The 20,418-nt window shown below is 43.4% G+C and overlaps 1 protein-coding gene across 8 annotated transcripts in view; it reads right to left on the reverse strand.

The window, feature by feature from the left end:
- LOC121533629 (unconventional myosin-IXb) overlaps positions 1–20,418 on the reverse strand; it is a 108,567-nt gene that overhangs the window by 36,169 nt on the left and 51,980 nt on the right. For all 8 annotated transcript variants that reach the window (XM_041839745.2, XM_045205369.1, XM_045205370.1 and 5 more), the window contains exons 3-7: positions 7,979–8,073; positions 2,656–2,718; positions 1,715–1,814; positions 938–1,038; positions 488–617 (exon numbers count right to left, since the gene is read on the reverse strand). In XM_041839745.2, the coding sequence (XP_041695679.1) occupies positions 488–617; positions 938–1,038; positions 1,715–1,814; positions 2,656–2,718; positions 7,979–8,073 (489 nt within the window). The remainder of the gene's footprint in view (positions 1–487; positions 618–937; positions 1,039–1,714; positions 1,815–2,655; positions 2,719–7,978; positions 8,074–20,418) is intronic.

The following is a 20,418-nucleotide window of genomic DNA, read 5'->3' on the forward strand; positions in this document are numbered from 1 at the left end:
TTATCCAAAGCGACTTACAGTCATGCGTGCATACATTTTTTTGTGTATGGGTGGTCCCGGGGATCGAACCCACTACCTTGGCGTTACAAGCGCCGTGCTCTACCAGCTGAGCTACAGAGGACCACAAAGTTATGATGAAACAGATACCTAGCCACATGTTTAGGTTATTACAATGCTTTAAACTCAACTTCATTTGTCTCAGTGGACCACTAATACTCCTGAGCCCGTTTTAACACCCTTGTCTCCTTGGAGCAGGAGTGCTGATCTAGGATCAGTTTGTCCTTTTAGATCATCATAAATAAACAAGGGGCCTGATCCTAGATCAGAACTCCTACACTGAGACGCAGGCTCCCCAAATTCATCAATATGATTTTTTTGCTGAATCAGTGTTAGGTCTGGGCTGGGACCAAAGTCCCCACACATATTGAGTAAAGACTACTCGTTCATTGATGTGTAGACTAGAGCAGCAGAGCAGAACCATTGTTACCTTGAGCAGGTCTGAGAGGGTAGCCAGGACTTCCGGTGGTCCCACGTCCAGTCCCTCGTCTCGGCCTGTAGACTTCCTCCTGTACGTCACGTTGCCGAGGTACAAGATGGCCGACAGCACAGAGAAGATCCTGCAGCAGACAGACAAGCGTCATTATCATAGAATCACAATGAATAGAACAGGCCCTCCTTCTACAGCATGTCTATTGTTCTGCCATATTGGATGCACATCACTGCCAACTACTGGAACAACTGCATCAGAGGAAAGGGTTGTCTGGCTATGTTTGCTGAGCTGTACATTGTGCAGGAGATTCAAGTGGATCCAAGTAATGCCAACAGACTACAGTATATGCAAATCTATATGACCTATTTGCCTTTTAGGCAGCCATTTAAGGGATGGAATGGTGTGTAGAAGTAGTGTAGATTGACTGCCCATGGCATGTTCACTCACTGTTTCTTAGTGGCAGACAGGAAGCCCACCATCTCCATGGCCTGCTGCAGCCTCTCAAATTCATGACGCAGGTCGTCTACATCTTCTATCTTAAAGTTTTGCTGCACAGAGAGAGGGAGAGGAGAATGGGGAGAGGAGGGGGGGTGGTTCATTAACATGCACTGCACGTATGGGCAGGAAACTGGGAGAACTGAGAGCATATGCAGGCCATTCACTGCATGACAATGACACCGCATACCAGGTTTACTACCACTGAATCCGATGGGAAATGTTACCTTGAGCCAATCCAAGTACATGGAAAAAGATGATTATGACACACAGAACCCATGAATATAATGAGAATCAGGGTACAAAGGATTATATTCAAAATTTATTCAAGGGCATCTGGTAGAGGAAGAGAATCAAGGTACCTTACACAAGAGAATACAGCAGAAAACCAGCTAGGGGTACATAAGGGATAAACTAATGGGGATGTGGCTCTAGATTTAGTAGGAGATAGTACAGTAAATGGATATATACTGCTTGAGGTAGAGAAATATGCGTACTGTGCTAAGAAAAACAGGGGTTGTGTAGAGTATGTATATCCAGTGTGTGCGCGCAACAGTGGAGGCTGCAGAGGGGAGGACGGCTCATAATAATGGCTGGAACGGAGCAAATGGAATGGCATCAAATACATGGAAACCATGTTGTTGATACCGTTCCACTTATTCCGCTCCAGCCATTACCTCCGTGGTGTGTGTGTGTGTGTGTGTGTGTGTGTGTGTGTGTGTATGGTACCTGCTTGAGGTAGAGGTAATCTTCAGGCTGCAGCAGTTTGAACTCCTTGCGCTCCTCCTCTGACGCTCCCACCAGCAGATAGTAAAACACATGGTAGTTCCTACAGGGACACAAAACAATGTTTAGTGTGTTCAGTAAAATGTGTTTTGTGTGTGGATACAGTGTGGTTTTCGCGTTTGTTATTTGTTTCGCTTTGTTATTTGGTGGAGTGAAGGTTATATATTTTTAGGTGGCAAGAATAAATCATTTATTTATTTAAAAGGGGCTTCTTTTATAGTGAAATAAAGGCAATCAGAAGTCAACACTATGGTAGTACTTTTTTCCCCACCCAACATTGACTCTGTGTCTATAACGTGCCAGTCTAGTAATGAGCGTGAATGCTGCTATCAGTTTTTCCTGTCTTGTTATCAGGTGGCCGGTCGGCTTGCATTGCTGTAAAAACACACGGGCGTAATGACTTTCCATGTTTACTACGGAGTCTCGCTGACATCACAGACACAGGCAGACTCATAGGCAAACAGAGGTGATCCATTTCAACAGACACATGTTGGTATATGAGTAACAACATGAGTAGTACATGACAATATAATACTACATCTAGTGAGAACAAGGGTCCATTCTGTTTATAGGCTATGCCAACCCCAACCAGGGCATTTGTAGTAGAAATAGTAGGACTACGGTCCTCATCATGGGTAAATAAATTATAAATTAAATATTTATTCCTGAAAGAAATAAGTATCAGGTCCCATATTGATGCAACTCTTTGATACATATTCAGGCTGGGGAGAAAGTTAACTCTGTGTCTAGGTCCGAGAGTCACCCTTGGACATGGCATGTTAACTGAATATCAAAGACACCCAGGGGATTCTCCCTCTGTTTGTACAGAGGGCCTCCACGGGTCACTGAGATCAAAGATTATGACCCCTGCTGTTGCCCTTTACCTCTCATTCTTCTCTCTGGAGACCAGACGAGACTTCTCCAGGAGATACTTCTCCACAATTGCCCTGAGAATGAGGGAGACGGGGAGGGGGGAGAGAGAGAGAGAGAAAGAAAGAGAGAGAGAGAGAATGAAAACATCAATCAAGTAACACTGGAGTTAGTCTGGTCCTTTCACTTGGCTGTGTGTCTATTGAGGGTCTCGTGTGTGTGTGTGTGTGTGTGTGTGTGTGTGTGTGTGTGTGTGTGTGTGCACGTCTATGAGTAGGGGTCGTATAAGTGAAAGTGGGATGGTAGTGACTGAGGAGGAGGGGAAGCAAAGGCAGATGGTCAGTGGAACAATAAAGAGTTGAACAACGAGTCCAGATATGGACAGCCTCAGCCTGGTGCATAGTCATGTTAATGTCCAGCAACACAGCCACTATGATCAACAGTTTAAACTGAGCTAATTTAATTTTTCAGGCACGAGGAAAACAATATTAAGCTAATCTTTGTTTGTTGACACCCTAAAAATAGAGTGTCAGGGCGATGGCTGAGTGGTGTGTGTATATTAACCCCTTACACCCGTGGAAATTGGCCTATATGGATAGGGCCAAATTGAAATGTTTCTAACAGAAGAACTATAAAAAGCATACAATGGTAGCAATTGAAAGGGAACACTTTGGAGATTATGGGAAAATTATTAGACCAAAAGGTAAGGACACAACACTTCACCTGACAAGACAGAATCTAAAATATTACACTTGATTTTATGTGCATTTTTACATTTACTGTACTTTCACAGCATTTGTCAATAACGAAAATCAAAAAATACTCTGTATACATTCAGTAACATAAGTATTCATTGACATTTTGAGGTATGTGCAAGATAATAAAAAACGATTATTAAAAAAGGTTTGAGTGAGGTCCAACTGGTGTCTCCAGGTGGCCACACAGCTCTCCAAACTGTGCACAGTTCCTAAGTAATTTCAATGCACTTTTAGGATTCAAGGAAAGAGCCTTCAACTATAAAGGTGCTTTTTTTATTTTTTTTATCTTCCAGCTTTGCCATTGAGGAACTGAAGCAAGCACACTTGTAGGTTTTTGTTTGGAACACAGCCCTGCATCCCCACCATCACACAATTGCTGTTGTTGTTTACGCAATCCAAAAACATTCCATTATAAATCACAATCTGGGTCAGGTAGGCATCATGGCTAGCTAAGTTATAAAATACGATCATACAGCGTTAGGCTTTCAAAAGGCACTTCAGACAGATTGTAATTTTGGTGCGCACAGAATGGAGTCATGAGTGCATTCAGGTGCGTGTTCCACGGCTACTTTTCTTCACAATACAACAAACATAGGCTCATTCTGTTCAGGACAACCCAGGGTATAACCCATGCCATCCTTGTAACTGTGGAGCAAACATAGCGATCATAAACGCTGATACTGTAAATGGAAAATGGAAACGTGAAGTGCACATTTGGACTTATAGGTGTGTGGTTTGCTTGTACGACATCAAAGTGGTTTTTATTATAATCTTCAACGTCTCATCTTTCAGAACACATCGACTCCTCTCGATTTACAGCATTTCCCTCACTCAGACAACAACAAATGTGCAAAAGTAGCGCAATTAGCGGGAGGGATGGTGGCATCTTCCTGTCGCATGCAGTGCTCAAGATTATAACGTCTGTCAGTCAAAACCCATACAGCGCTGTGGAGTCGGAAAACCTGAGCTCTGACATCATGTATAGTATGTTACTGTACAGCCACTGTGTTCCAATTTAGGCACTTATCAATGACATAATCTGCCATTTTCAACTGTATACAGGATGACAGGGGCTGTGAGTAGCTCAGGCAGGCAGAGTACCCAGTGCTGGGCATGGAAACTTCACTAACTGGCCCTCTGTCTCTTTATAGAGCTGATCTAATAGAAAGCAATGCCAGGCCAGAAGGTGCACTATTGCAATAACACAGCCAAGCCAAGGGGCTGGTGCCTATAATATATTCTATCTATCAATAAGGTCCATATGCAATGCAGACACGCACTCAGACAGATACAGACAGAGACACAGATAGTCGGACATACACAGTTCAAGACCAGACTATGGATACTGGATAGATCCTCAAACTAAGAAGCCACTCCAGGTATCACCACGATATTCTGCTACAGTGAGAGTATCTCCCATCCCAGGCAGTGAAAGCTAGTTAGACTCAGTGAGCCAGCCAGACTAATGCGGCGCTGAGCGGTAGAACCAGGGTTTCCTTTTTAGTTATTTAGCAGAGGCTCTTATCATGAGCGACTTACAGGAGCAATTAGGGTTACATTTTTCACCTAGACGGCTTGGGATTCGAACCGATTACTGGCCCAACACTGCCTGCTTTCCATTGCTGCACCACTCTCTGCTGCACAGCGAGCCTTTGCTCAGCAGAATGTCAGCACTGTCCTGCTGTAATCAATGGCTTCTGACTGACAGATGCTCCACTACAAGCATAACAAGCTCAACCAGCACTACTACTACAGCTCAGCCACTAAAGTCTCAATGGCAACATTCAGCCATCGATATTCAATTACTTTGACCCCTCTCAAGCTAAGCAATTCAATAAAAAGCGATGTGTCCCTGTTTTAGGTTGCCTGACAACTCAAACTGAAGTCTTCCGCTGCTCTATGTTCGCTACATACCTCAGTCTGAGACTGCCATCGTTTAAGTCGTTTGTGGTGCTGCAGGATTGTTTTGAGAATACTGATTATTTATGTTCAAAGTTTCATCCACCCAGGACTAATCCATCTATATTGAGGAATATACATTGTCAGTCACAGGCTTCATTAGGAAATGTATTGATGATGTTGTACCCACAATAACAATCCGGACAAGCCCCAACCAAAAACCCTGGATGAACGGAGATATCCGTACAATGCTGAGGGCCCGTACTGCAGCATTCAATGTCAGCAGAATGAACCCCGATGACTCGGTGGCGCGCAACACGTACAAGGCAAGCAGGTATGAGCTCCGCAAATTCATTAGGGACGCAAAAAGACAATACAGACTCTTGAATTGATGTTTGAAAACTCAGACTCGCATCACATGTGGCAAGGACTTCAAGGGCAAATCCAGCTGTGCGGTGCCCACCGACGCCTCACTCTCAGACAAGCTTAACATTTTTTATGCTCACTTCGAGGCAGACAATACCGAGCCATCCAGGAAGACTCTTGCCGCTCCGGACAACCAGGTGCTTTCGCTCTCCGAGGCCGACTTGAGGAAAACTCTCAAAAGAGTGAATGCTCACATAGCTGCCGGCCCAGATGGCATCCCTGGCCGCGTCCTCAGTGTGTGTTGACCAGCTGGCGGGCGTCTTCTCAGACATCTCAACCTGTCCCTGTCCCAGGCTGTAGTCCCCAACTGCCATTGTCCCAGTGCCCAAGAAAAAAAATAAGGTGACATGCTCATATGACTATTGCCCCGTCGCGCTCACCTCGGCCATTATGAAGTGCTTCAAAAGGCTGGTCATGGCCCACACCAAGGCCAGTATGCCAGGCACACTGGACCCACTCCAATTTGAGAGTCACGAGTTATAAGTTTCTCTGCGTCCACATCACCGAGAACTTGTCAAGAGGGCACCACCACCACTCGTCATGCCGCCCAGGGTCCTCTCCAAATACTACTGTTGCACCATCAAAAGCGTCCAGGGATGTAGCTCAGTTGGAGCATGGCGTTTGCAATGCCAGGGTTGTGGGTTCGATTCCCACGGGGGGCCAGTATGAAAAAATAAAAAAAGTATGTATGCACTTACTAACTGTAAGTCGCTCTGGATAAGAGCGTCTGCTAAATGACTAAAATGTAAATGTAAAATGTCCTGACCGGTTGCATCATGGCCTGGTATGGGATTTGCTCCGTCCACGAACGCAAGGCCCAGTACATCACTGGCACGCAGCATCATCAAGGACCCCACACACCCCAGCAACGAGCTGTTCTCTTCCTTACCGTCAGGCAGACGGTATCGGAGCATGAGGTCTGATAGAAACTGTCTCTGAGGCTGTTGGCATCTACAAGCCATCAAACTGCTGAACACTTGAACTGAACTGACCACATGCTCTGATTCTCCTCACCGTAGCACACACCCACACAGACATTATACATTCATGCTACACACACACACCACAACTGCTGCTACCAGACTCTTATTATACTGATCAGTTTATACACTGCCCCCCATCCACCCCCTTCCCCAATACACGTGTAAATATTGGACTATAAATTGTGCCTTCTTTTATTATACTTATGCTAAAAATGATATTCAATTTTACTGAGCTAATTACTTTACGTTCGTATTCTTATCTTTTATCATTTCTTATTGTTGTTGCATTGTCGAGAAGGAACCTGCAAGTAAGCATTTCGTTGGATTATGTATACCACTCCGTATCACGTACATACTAATAAAACCTGGTGATGTCAAAATGGGGGGCGTTGTACAAAACAAAGTCATCAGTGATTGGATCATCTCTAACCAATCAGCGTATCAAAGCCAATGACGAATTTTCAAAACGCCGCTTTACCCACGTGTTTTCTGGCTCTGGCCCAACCCATTGGTTTCAGGGACCAATCAGAACGGTTAGAATGTGCTTGTGTTCTAGAAATCATCGGGGGGGTACTCAGATCCAGACTCATTGCAGAGAAGAAACTAACGTCTGTGGGCGTGGTGTAGCGTTTGGCCCGAGCAAGGAGTTTGGGTAGCCAGGCAATGTTTTAGGACCTACTAATCAGGTTGTGAATCAATGTGTCTTGTCTATACTGTATTGTAAGCTCTTGTCTTGTAACAGCGAGAGCGCTCACAGCTCATGTTTCATTTGTAATATCTTCAGCAGCACACTCTTCCTCTGTTAGAGAGGAAATGAAAGAGCAGAGCAGTGTGACGCAGGCGGTAACCAGAATGACTGTAGGCAGAGAGAGGAAGGAGGCTGTGCTTTAACGTGGGCCTGCAGGCCTCAAACAGAAACAACCTAAGACACTACTAATCCACTTCTCACTAGCCTTGTATGGTATGATGGAAGTAACAGCGGCTGTCTGCTGTCATGGAGGTTTCTGCTAGTCATCAAGGCAAAGAATCTCAAATATAACATTTATTTTGATTTGTTTAACACTTTTTTGGTTACTACATGATTCCATATGTGTTATTTCATAGGTTTGATGTCTTTACTATTATTCTACAATGTAGAAAATAGTAAAAATAAAGAAAAACCCTTGAATGAGTAGGTGTTCTAAAACTTTTGACCGGTAGTGTACCTGCATACAAGAGGATTGAGTGTGTGTCATCACAACACACAGTGTGGGCTAGCGGTCAGTACTCACCCTCTCACCACCCCGCTCTCCAAGTAGTTGACCTGGATGAACTTCCCAAAGCGGCTGGAGTTGTTGTTGTGGGCCGTCTTGGCATTCCCAAACGCCTGGTGGAAAGAGGGAACGAGAGAGAGAATGCATGGTTACTTTCACTGTGTGGACCATAAAGTGATTATAGTTAAGAAATAGGGGGGGGGGCTAGTCCTCACTTTCCCTCCCTGCCCCCTCCTTTCTTCTCTCTTGCAGAAGTCCAGGGGATGACACTAGGCCAGTGAGATTGATGGGGTATGGGGTGCCTGTGTTAGGTCTAGAAGCCTCCCCCCACAGGCTACTACCAACCCCAGCCAGGGGCACAAACCCAGCACGGCCACTAGTCTGAATGGGGAGCCCTGTTCGCGCACACACAGGCAACAAAAAGCAGCCACAGGGGAAGTTGAGTCAGTGCATTTTAAATAGGAGCCACATTGTACAGGGAGCAGTCTGAATTTGATACAGTGGTGGTTGAACGGATTTAGAGGGGAGGGGGTCCTCAAAGAGGGGCTCTGATTACGATTCCTTACAGTGAACCGTTGACCCATTTCCACTGTTCCAATAGACCGGCTGTCTGGGTATTATGCCCTCTTTACCTATTGCTCTGTGTTCACAATTTATGAGCAGAATTACACTCACTATATCAACTTAAGATCCAGGATGAGTGCTGCTTGAAGAATCATAAACTGCATTTGAGGGCACAGCAAAGAGTTGGAACTTGAAGCAAATATCAAAAGAGTAAGAGGCATGAGCTGAAGGGGGGGACGGACGAAAAGTCTGTCTGAAATGTCGTCATCCGTGGCCAGGATTGTGTGGTTTAACATGAACCTGTTAGACTCCTCTTTCCCAGGAGACTGTATCCTCTTGCTACTGTATGTGTCTGAATGTATGGTTGTGTGTGTGTGTGTGTTTTACTGAGGGGGCGATAACATTGACACAGGGCCAGGTTAAGGCACTGTCAGCTGGTATTGACCGCCCATCCGTCTGAATGGTGCCTAGTGTTGTCAAACGGTTGTCCCAGGGTGAAGGCTAGCAGACCCTGGGAACGTTCCCCTGTGCTTGGCCTCTCTGCCGTGGAGGGAATGCTAAACGTGTCACAGCATCATTCACATTCAAACATCCCTCTCTGCGGCCTTTGTGATTGGTTGAGAGGCACATCAGTTATGAGGAAGTGGCTCAACGGCATGGCAACCCAAGCAGAGTGAAATAAAGGCTTACCCCCTTTTTGTTAAAGGGAGAAAGAGGATGGGGGTAAGAGAAAGCGAGGGAAAGGAAAGAAGATAGAGGAGAGAGAGCAAGAGGGAGAGGGGGAGGGGATTGGGGGAACAGAGACAGAGGAAAAGCAAAGGTAGAAGATCAAAAGAGAAAGGAGGGGGAGATGATTTTAAGATTCCACAGTGTTAGATGTGTACACATTTAATCATTACATATTTGCCTGTCTTGACTGGCTCCTTTTTCTAGTGTTCCCTGGCAGCCGGCCTCCCTGTATATTTACAGTACAGAAGCCCAAGGCTCAGTTCCGCATTCAGTCCCATAGTTGGCCACCTCAGACTCTTACCACTTCTCCTTACTAATCACAGCCTTACACGCTAATTGTTATTGCACCGACAGGCATCTCAGTAGAAAGATCCTTGGTTTAAATGACTGATATTTGTTTCCCTGTATCACAGCAAGGCTCTGACACCTCTCAACCACTTGGCTACATGCACAACAGATTCCTAAGCTGCTTAAGACGAGAATATCCACATTAATAGGAAATGCATTGACAGTAACATATCAGGCTCTCTCTGCATAACCTATAACTGGAGGCTGATATGTGATAGCACCAATACTGTAACACCACAACAACCAATGGTACTTACAAGAATAATGACAAAACCCTAAATTACAAGGCCAATACTACCAGCGACAGTGACTTTCATGTAGGTCAGAGACGCTGTGGGACATTCAGATATACAGTGCCTTCGGAAAGTATTCAGACCCCTTGACCACATTTTGTTACGTTACAGCCTTATTCTAAAATGTATTAAAACATTTTCACACAATACCGCATAATTAAAGCGAGAACAGGTTTTTGCTAATTTTTGCTAATTAATAAAAAATAAAAAACATAAATACTTATTTACATAAGTATTCAGACATTTTGCTATGAGACTCGAAATTGAGCTCAGGTGCATCCTGTTTCCATTGATCATCCTTGAGATGTTTCTACAACTTGATTGGATATATGATTTGGAAAGGCACACACCTGTCTATATAAGGTCCCAGAGTTGACAGTGCATGTCAGAGCAAAACCCAAGCCATGAGGTCGAAGGAATTGTCCGTAGAGCTCTGAGACAGGATTGTGTCGAGGCACAGATCTGGGAATGGGTACCAAAACATTTCTGCAGCATTGAAGATCCCCAAGAACACAGTGGCCTCCATCATTCTTAAATGGAAGAAGTTTGGAATCACCAAAACTCTGGCCGCCCGGCCAAACTGAGCAATCGGTGGAGAAGGGCCTTGGTCAGGGAGGTGACCAAGAATCCGATAGTCACCCTGACAGAGCTCTAGAGTTCCTCTGTGGAGATGGGAGAATCTTCCAGAAGGACAACCATCTCTGCAGCACTCCACCAATCAGGCCTTTATGGTAGAGTAGCCAGATGGAAGCCATTCCTCAGTAAAAGGCACATGACAGCCCGCTTGGAGTTTGCCAAAAGACACCTAAAAACTCTCAGACCATGAGAAAAAATATGTTCTGGTCTGATGAAACCAAGGTTTTTGGCCTGATTGCCAAGCGTCACGTCTGGAGGAAATCTGGCACCATCCCTACGGTGAAGCATGGTGGTGGCAGCGCCATTCTGTGGGGATGTTTTTCAGGGAAAGGACTGGGAGAATAGTCAAGATCGAGGTAAAGATGAACGGAACAAAGTACAGAGAGATCCTTGATGAAAACCTGCTACAGAGCGCTCAGGACCTCAGACTGGGGCGAAGGTTCACCTTCCAACAGGACAACGACTCTAAGCACACAACCAAGACAACGCAGGAGTGGTCTCTGAATGTCCTTGAGTGGCCCAGCCAGAGCCTGGACTTGAACCCAATAGAACATCTCTGGAGAGACCTGAAAATTGCTGTGTAGCAACGCTCCCCATCCAACCTGACAGAGCTTGAGAGGATCTGCAGAGAAGAATGAGAGAAACTCTCCAAATACAGGTGTGCCAAGCTTTATACCCAAGAAGACTCGATGCTGTAATCGCTGCCAAAGGTGCTTCAACAAAGTACTGAGTAAAGGGTATGAATACTTATGTAAATGTAATATTTCCGTTTTTTTTATTTTATAAATTAGCTACAATTTATAACAGCCTGTTTTTGCTTTGTCATTATGGGGTATTGTGTGTAGATTGATGAGGGAAAAAAACAAATTTTAGAATAAGGCTGTAACGTAACAAAATGTGTAAAAAGTCAAGGGGTCTGAATACTTTCCGAAGGCACTGTGTATATAAAAAAAACTTTTGACTGGTACTGTATGTATATACAGTGGGGAGAACAAGTATTTGATACACTGCCGATTTTGCAGGTTTTCCTACTTACAAAGCATGTAGAGGTCTGTAATTTTTATCATAGGTACACTTCAACTGTGAGAGACGGAATCTAAAAAAAAAAAAATATCCAGAAAATCACATTGTATGATTTTTAAGTAATTAATTTGCATTTTATTGCCCCAACAAAAAAACATTTTACCCAAGAGCACAATTATATTTCCTATTGACTGACTGTGGTCCATCAAGTCCCCCAGCAATACAGTTTGCATGTTCAACTGCACTCTGATATTATGGCATAACAACCATTCCTGGACCTGACTCCAAAAACAAGCCACCGGTGGACAGTACCAAAAGAGATGCTCTATTGATTCTATTTCCGCATGGCAGTCTGCACCGGTCTGACTGTTGAATTCCCCATATACTGAGCATTCTTTTTGTACCGAGAATTAATACATCAATTGTTGTTTTGTATATCAGTTCATAAAGCCGATGCCATGGTATTGGGACATCGAAAATCTGTTCAACTTTTTGTAATTTTATGCGGCAGACGCTCTTATCCAGAGCGACTTACAGTTAGTGAGTGCATACATTTTCATACTAGCCCCCCGTGGGAAACGAACCCACAACCCTGGCATTGCAAGCAACATGCTCTACCAACTGAGCTATAGTTATATTAGTGATTTTAAGCCATTTATGATTTTTAATTGGTGGCAGACAAACTAATTAATTCATTTCTTTTGTCTGTGGGACATTCAGATGATAGTTAAATATAACTGCACAACTTATCTTGTATGTTTGGCCTTGCTGCATGTCATCTCTATGGCTAACCAGACAAAGGTCTCCAGGCACAGCTCAACTGAGCATCCAATCATTAATTTTGTTATGCGACTGTATATGTAGTGTTAGGCAGTGTTAGTGCTTGGAGAACATTGATGGGGATTCAGTACTGAAAGTGGCATGTGACAAGGGTCCCCCTGTGTGAATCCCATAGAATTAGAATGATCAATTATAACTCTGTGTGAATCACTATACATTGTGGGATATCATTGCATTGTAAAACTGTGCAGAAATCAATGCTGGAAAGAAGAAACAGCCCTATCTCAGATACACATTTTAACAGACCTTAGTAATCTTAAAACATTTACATTACATTTTAGTCATTTAGCAGACGCTCTTATCCAGAGCGACTTACAGTTAGTGAATACATATATTATTATTTTTTATACTGGCCCCCCGTGGGAATCGAACCCACAACCCTGGCGTTGCAAACGCCATGCTCTATCAACTGAGCTACATCCCTGCCGGCCATTCCCTCCCCTACCCTGGACGACGCTGGGCCAATTGTGCGCCGCCCATGAGTCTCCCGGTCGCGGCCGGCTGCGACAGAGCCTGGATTCGAACCAGGATCTCTAGTGGCACAGTTAGCACTGCGATGCGGCGCCTTAGACCACTGCGCCACTCAGGAGACAACAACAGGCAAGCTGCACTCATTTGCCTTGAGTGGAAAATAAACAAAAAGGGGTTGAATGTCAGCTCAGTGGAAATAATAAAGAGATTTGATTGGAGAGGTCTCCGGTTAAATTGCTTCAATATGCATCTGCTCTGCTGCAGTCAGAGGATGGCTAGCCACATATTAGTACAGGATCCTGTGTACTGGAGCCAGTCAGGGCTGCAGGGAGTCTCGCTCCAATGCCATGGTTCACCAGACTGGTCCCATTTCAAGTAGCCACACCCAGGGCACCACATCAAGATAGTCTGTGGTCAATGCCATGAATACTGTACAACTGGCCTGTTACATGAGAACCTGTGCTGGTAACTTGGAAAATAAGACAGTGACACTTATGTTCCTAACCGGTGAACAGAGTCAACTAGTATGCTGTGCAAGAATACAAATATGACCTAAAATATGAGCAAACAATCACATCCCTTGAGAGCTAGGCTAATTTGACGTAGCTTAGCTCACAGTAGATGACTGACAAATTGCTAAGTAGCTGCTGATGAATGGCCAAAACAAAAGAACTAGCCTTACAGGAGGCTGAGGCCATTGTGTGTCATGCCAGAGAGCCGGTTTCCCACACCACCAAACTACTGTAGTGCCACCGGGCATCCACCCTGGCCAAATATAACCAGGCTAGAGAGAAAACGCAGGCAGGCTGGGAGATAAACAATAGGCACACAGAATGGCCGCTACTCCTCTATACTTCCTGAGCAACAATGCGGCGTCTGTCGACACGCCTAGTGTGCCGATTGACCAATGGCAAAGGGAGGCTCCTGCAGCTAGCTCTTCCTGTAGCATAAAACTGCTGCTTCCTGTTAGAGTCTGCAGTTAGAGCCCACTGATAGGAGGTTCCTGTCTGTGGGCTGGGAAACTGTGTGTGGTACAGGGAGGGTATGGTTGGTTAGACTGGCTCAGAGTCACTACTATGGGCTTCTGGATGCAGAAGGTACAGTAGGTGCCAGGTAGAGGTTAAATCCTGGCTTAACTCTGGGCTTTCTGCTAGGCAGGGCCATCATACCAATCAATCAATAAACCAACCAATTTGTATTATCCAAAGAGGTCACATTTGGGTAATTCCAATCTACCAGCATTTGGCTGGTGTTAATTTCCCACCCTGGCACCAATATTGCATTTTAAAAGGCTGTAATATTTAATGCAGTGCCCTTTAATATAGATGACATGGAAAATTCAATATAAATGCAAAATATAAAGTGTTGGTCCCATGTTTCATGTGCTGAAATAAAAGATTGCATACATTTCCCAGGCACTCAAAAAGCATTTTCTCTCAACAATAAAAAAAATCTTACATTTGAATATGTCGCTGTTAGTGAGCATTTCTCCTTTGCCAAGATAATCCATCCACCTAACAGGTGTGGCATATCAAGAAGCTGATTAAACAGCATGATCATTACACAGGTGCACCTTGTGCTGGGGAAAATAAAAGGCCACTAAAATGTGCAGTTTTGTCAAACAATGCAACAGATGTCTCAAGTTTTGAAGGAGCGTGCAATTGGCATGCTGACAGCAGGAATGTCCACCAGAGCTGTTGCCAGAGAATTGAATGTTCATTTCTCTACCATAACCCACCTCCAACGTTGTTTTAGAAAAATTGGCAGTACGTCCAACTGGCTTCACAATCGCAGACCACGTGTATGGTGTCGTGTGGGTGAGCGTTTTGCTGATGTCAACGTTGTGAACAGAGTACCCCATTGTGGCTGTGGGTTTATGGAATGGGCAGGCATAAGCTACGGACAACGAACACCGTTGCACTTCATCAATGGCAATTTGAATGCGCATAGATACCGTGATGAGATCCTGAGGCCCATTGTCGTGCCATTAATCCGCCACCATCAACTAATGTTTCAGCATGATAATACATGGCCCCATGTTGCAAGGATCTGTACAGAATTCCCGGAAGCTGAAAATGTCCCAGTTCTTCAATGGCCTGCATACTCATATGTCACCCATTGAGCATGTTTGGAATGCTCTGGATGGACGTGTACGACAGCGTGTTGCAGTTACCGCCAATATCCAGCAACTTCACACAGCCATTGAAGAGGAGTGGGACAACATTCCACAGGCCACAATCACCAGCCTGATCAACTCTATGTGAAGGAGAAGTGTCGTGCTGCATGAGGCAAATGGTGGTCACACCAGATACTGACTGCTTTTCTGATCCTCGCCCCTACCTGTTGCCAACAAATGCATATCTGTATTCCCAGTCATGTGAAATCCATAGATTAGGGCCAAATGAATTTATTTAAATTGACTGATTTCCTTATATGAACTGTAACTCAGGAAAATCTTTGAAATTGTTGCATGTTGCATTTATATTTTTGTTCAGTATATTTATTTCATGTGATTAGTGATTCATAAATGTACAACAACCTGTCCCTCATTTTAACCTGTGGTCCTCTGTAGCTGAGCTGGTAGAGCACGGCGCTTGTAACGCCAAGGTAGTGGGTTCGATCCCCGGGACCACCCATACACAAAAATGTATGCACGCACGACTGTAAGTCGCTTTGGATAAAAGCGTCTGCTAAATGGCATATTATTATTTATTATTTATTTAAGGTCAACCCTGTTACGTGAACTGAACTCTCATTCTCCTATGGTGAAACTATTCCTTTTATTTATTTTTTATTCTAAAGAAGAATTAAACATCTAATAGTCAAATCATAGTGTAAAAGCAGGTGAGCTGGTTCTACTCTTTTTAGCTATTTCCTGGTGGAAAACTGAGCAGGTTGAGCATAACACGTCAACCCTGTTACCCATAGACGTGTTGGCTGATCACGAAGCCGTGCATTGTTATGATTCTGAACGGTCAGATAGCTAGCAGCAATGACAAGAAGCTGTCATGTGGGGTATCGAAGGTGGCTCGTTTCAGCTCGTTTTATCTTGTTCTTGATATCATGCTTTGAGGTGTTTTGACTGATTTCATGTCAATGCTAATATGTAGGGTGTTCAATCAAAAACGCATCTTTTGACCAATGGGTAAAATAATATGTTAATTGTGTAGATACAAAATGGTCCAAACCCTCATATCTCTATCATAAACCGTTCAAAAGGTTATTGGCGTTTTTACCCTTGTAGGATGGCCAAAATTAGGGTGACTAAATCACCTGAAGCCAGAGAAAATAAGTGGTCAAAAAACAGGAAAATAGCATTGCGTCAGCTAGGCTGGATGCTGTGCAAGAATTATTGCTAACTGACAGGCTCACCGTTGAACGAGTCATCTTTCTTCTCGAATCCAGACGACATAAAGCAATAGAGGTAAAATAGATATCGATTTTGATACGTCAACGGAGCACTAAGCGTTTTTTTAAAAAGCCTTTTACATTTAATTTAGCTTGTGTTAAGCCAATTTTTGCTTTTTGCAACCCGTGGAAACAACTTCGCAGACGACCACCACAACATGTCAAATCCTCAAAAGTTACTGCGAGAAAGCGGCAGCGATCTTAACAGAGCTCGGTGCTTATTACCGGATGTATCATGTTAGGAAATCTGACTTTTTGGATATAATGTTAATGCTATGTTACAGAAAGATCCCACTAAACGATTCAGAGCATGAAGAATCATATTGGTCATGGTAAAATGCATTTTATAACATAAGTGACATTTCATCACCAAAGCACTCTGGGCAAAGTTGGTGGACACCCTATAATAAACCTAACATTCGCTAGCTTGCTAACCAACAACTATAACAAAGTATTTGGAATACAACAAGTGCTCATTGTGCAAATGTATTTATGTTTTCAATAAACATTGAGACAAAATATAGTTTACATGTTGTCAACAATATAAGCCAACAATATGCCCCAAGTCGGTTTTGTTGCTAAGTTTATTAAGTTGAACTTCTGCTCTTTATGACAGAATGTTAAAATTAGGTGAAATCAAAAGTTACACTACCCAAAAGGGACTCATTTCATGGAACTGCACATACACTAAGCCATAGAAAAAATGTAATGCAAAAACTTCATGCACAGACAAAGAGTAAAGATAAAGTAAGAAATGGGTGACAGTCTGGCTGGCTAAGGCTAGGTCTTAGACTGGAGGCTGAGGGGACTAGCGGTGGTGGGTAGATAGCTAGCTTCCTGAGCCAAATCCACACAGTGCTATTTGATCCACAATTACATTTACATTTTAGTCATTTAGCAGACGCTCTTATCCAGAGCGACTTACAGGAGCAATTAGGGTTAAGTGCCTTGCTCAAGGGCACAGACAGATTTTTCACCTAGTCGGCTCGGGGATTAGAACCAGCGACCTTTCGGTTACTGGCACAACGCTCTTAACCACTAAGCTACCTGCCGCCCCGCAATGATGTCATACAGTGTGACCAGCCCAGAGCAACACCTGCAGTACTACAAACTCTACTGCAGAGGGATCTGAAACTTTGCTGCATGGGACAAAAAAACAACAGTGTGCTGTTGCATGTTATATTACAAGATTAACTGAGTTGATCTGAAAGTCTAAGCTAATAATACTGGAGTGCTGTGAGAACAGTGTCGGCACGCAGCATACTATTAAGACTTGACTTGCAGATATAAAGATGGTGTGTACTGATAATCACCCTGTGGTTCTTCTCAGTAAAACAAACCTTCAATCTACTTCTCAGTGTCAAAAGTATGCAAACCAAAAATACCTCAGAGTTGCAACGTTCTACTGCCGCTGTTTATGTTCAAGTCTTTACCCTGCATTGAGAGAATACGACACCTGAATAAAAGAAAAGGAGCAGTGACATATCTTCCTGTATCAGGCTTTTACTCTGTAAGAGGAGGGACCAGTCTAAAACAGCTCTTCAAAGCACATGAGAGAAAACACAGGCGAAATACAGAGGTACCTGTATAACCAGTTCTGTGAAGAAATCAAGTATAAGGCAGGCTTTCAGTTTGTGTACACTGGACAATATGAGGCAGGAGACTGGTCGGCATCCGACCGCAAGGGACTACAGAGGGTAGTGCAAAGCCAATATGCGGTGATAATGTATTGGGCCTATAGCTTACTGCACAAACCTAAATATTACAGTCCTGTTTTTAATTGGTTAATGTTGCACAGGCTTATGTTTTTCAAGTCAAGTTTTTTTTTTTTTTTTAATCGGAGCGGTAGATCTCAGCTTGCATTTTGACTCAGTGATCTTGACTCAGAAAAGGTTGGTGACCATTGTTCTAGAGTTTTCCCTGTTAACACTATCAACATTTCCCTTTACTGTGGCAATTATATGATCAAATCAACGCAATATTAGCCACTTTCAATGCAACATACCAAAACAAAACGAACTATGCAAGAGATTTTGTTGTAGGCAGAACGCATCGGAGTAGGATTCTATTGCATTGACACGCACTACTCTACACAGACTGGTGCGGCAGAAACAATCACAGCTGCAGTAGGCCTATATGCAAATAGACCATTGCCATATATGGATCTGTGCCATTTCCTTTGAACTGGACTGTGTTTACAGCATGAGCGGTCGTGAGTAGATGCGCTTGTTTTGAGATCAAAGCAAGAGCTGCATGTAGCCACGTGTGCACATTTAGTTCATATCCTTTGCTAGTTAGTGAGTTATTAGCCCAGTTATAGATACTTTTTTAGTCAGCAATAGGAGAGTGATTGCTTCCTACAAGAGCACAAAACGTGTACATTTCTAGACATCTTTGAAAAGCAAGTCAGGTAAAGAGCTTTTTATTTGTCTTAAAGGGGCAGTGTTGAGTTTTGAGACAGGCTTGAATAAGCTAAGTAGCCAATAGGCAGAGGGTAGCATAATTTGTCTGATTCTCTGTAATAATGGTATGGGAATAATAATGCATTTTATTTTTATTGTAAAGTGGTTTCTTGCATCACACAACACATTTTCAGTCACCTCCTTGTCTGAAGGACAAGTGGATAAACTGGTTAAGGTCAAGCCCTGCATGTTCTTTTCCCAAAGTCTCATGGAATGTAGGCCTACATTGAACACCACACATTGGCAGCCATTGTAGACTGAATGATAGAACAGCTATTTCCATGTTAAAATGTTATGGGATGCATTTTCTCCATAGTTTTTGATGGCAGGCCACTCTGGTAGGCCTACGTTATGATAAAATAGCCACATTAGCCAAAAAATTTGAGGGAACATTGTTTCACGGTAAAGTCTACAGTTGTTGTATTCCGCGCATGTGACAAATATTTCCCTCATTAAAATGCAAATCACTTTATACAATTTTTGACATGCGTTTTTCTGGATTTTTGTTGTTATTCTGTCTCTCAATGTTCAAATAAACCTACCATTAAAATTATAGACTGATCATGTCTTTCAGTGGGCAAACGTACAAAATCAGAAGGGAATCAAATACCTTTTTTCCCCTCACTGTATACACGGGGTACCAGTACTGAGTCAATGTGCAGGGGTACGAGGTAGTTGAGGTAGATATGTACATATAGGTAGGGATAAAGTCACTAGGCAATGGGATAGCGGTAGATGATTGGAGTTCTGTTCAAGAAGTAAATGTTGAAAGCTGTCTGAACGCTAAAGGTAGTCCACACAGCACACTGTAGGGTTAAAAGAGAGTCACGCTACAGGCCAATGATCTCACCTCATCAAAATGCGACCAAAGCTGAAGAGATCCCTCATAGCTTCAGAGCCGAGACAGAGAGGAGAAACAGCTCACCCGTTACCCATTCAAACTTGGACTGTCTCCAAGAAACAGGAGCCAATGCAACCAAATGCCAAAATATAAAGATTGAAAGTAACCTCATATTTAAGTCATTAGTTGGAACTGGACTTGTAGGAAGAGGAAACGGCAAGACTTATCTGGAAAAAAGGAACAAGAATGCAGAACATAACTTCTAAGAAGATATTACTTCCTCTGTAAAATGCAATTTCATGTCAGCCATCTTGTGGGCTTGTTGCAGAACGTTTGCTAGGCCTTCTAAAAAAAAACTTGCAGAGCCTACTACAAGAGGGAGAGGAAACTGTGTGTGTGTGTATGTATGTACAGTGTGGAGAACAAGTATTTGATACACTGCCGATTTTGCAGGTTTTCCTACTTACAAAGCATGTAGAGGTCTGTACATTTTATCATAGGTACACTTCAACTGTGAGAGACGGAATCTAAAACAAAAATCCAGAAAATCACATTGTATGATTTTTAAGTAATTAATTTGCATTTTATTGCATGACATAAGTATTTGATCACCTACCAACCAGTAAGAATTACGGCTCTCACAGACCTGTTAGTTTTTCTTTAAGAAGCCCTCCTGTTCTCCACTCATTACCTGTATTAACTGCACCTGTTTGAACTCGTTACCAGTATAAAAGACACCTGTCCACACACTCAATCAAACAGAATCCAACCTCTCCAGAATGGCCAAGACCAGAGAGCTGTGTAAGGACATCAGGGATAAAATTGTAGACATGCACAAGGCTG

The sequence above is a fragment of the Coregonus clupeaformis genome, chromosome 20 (assembly GCF_020615455.1).
Source record: "Coregonus clupeaformis isolate EN_2021a chromosome 20, ASM2061545v1, whole genome shotgun sequence".
Classification (NCBI taxonomy): Eukaryota; Metazoa; Chordata; class Actinopteri; order Salmoniformes; family Salmonidae; genus Coregonus; species Coregonus clupeaformis.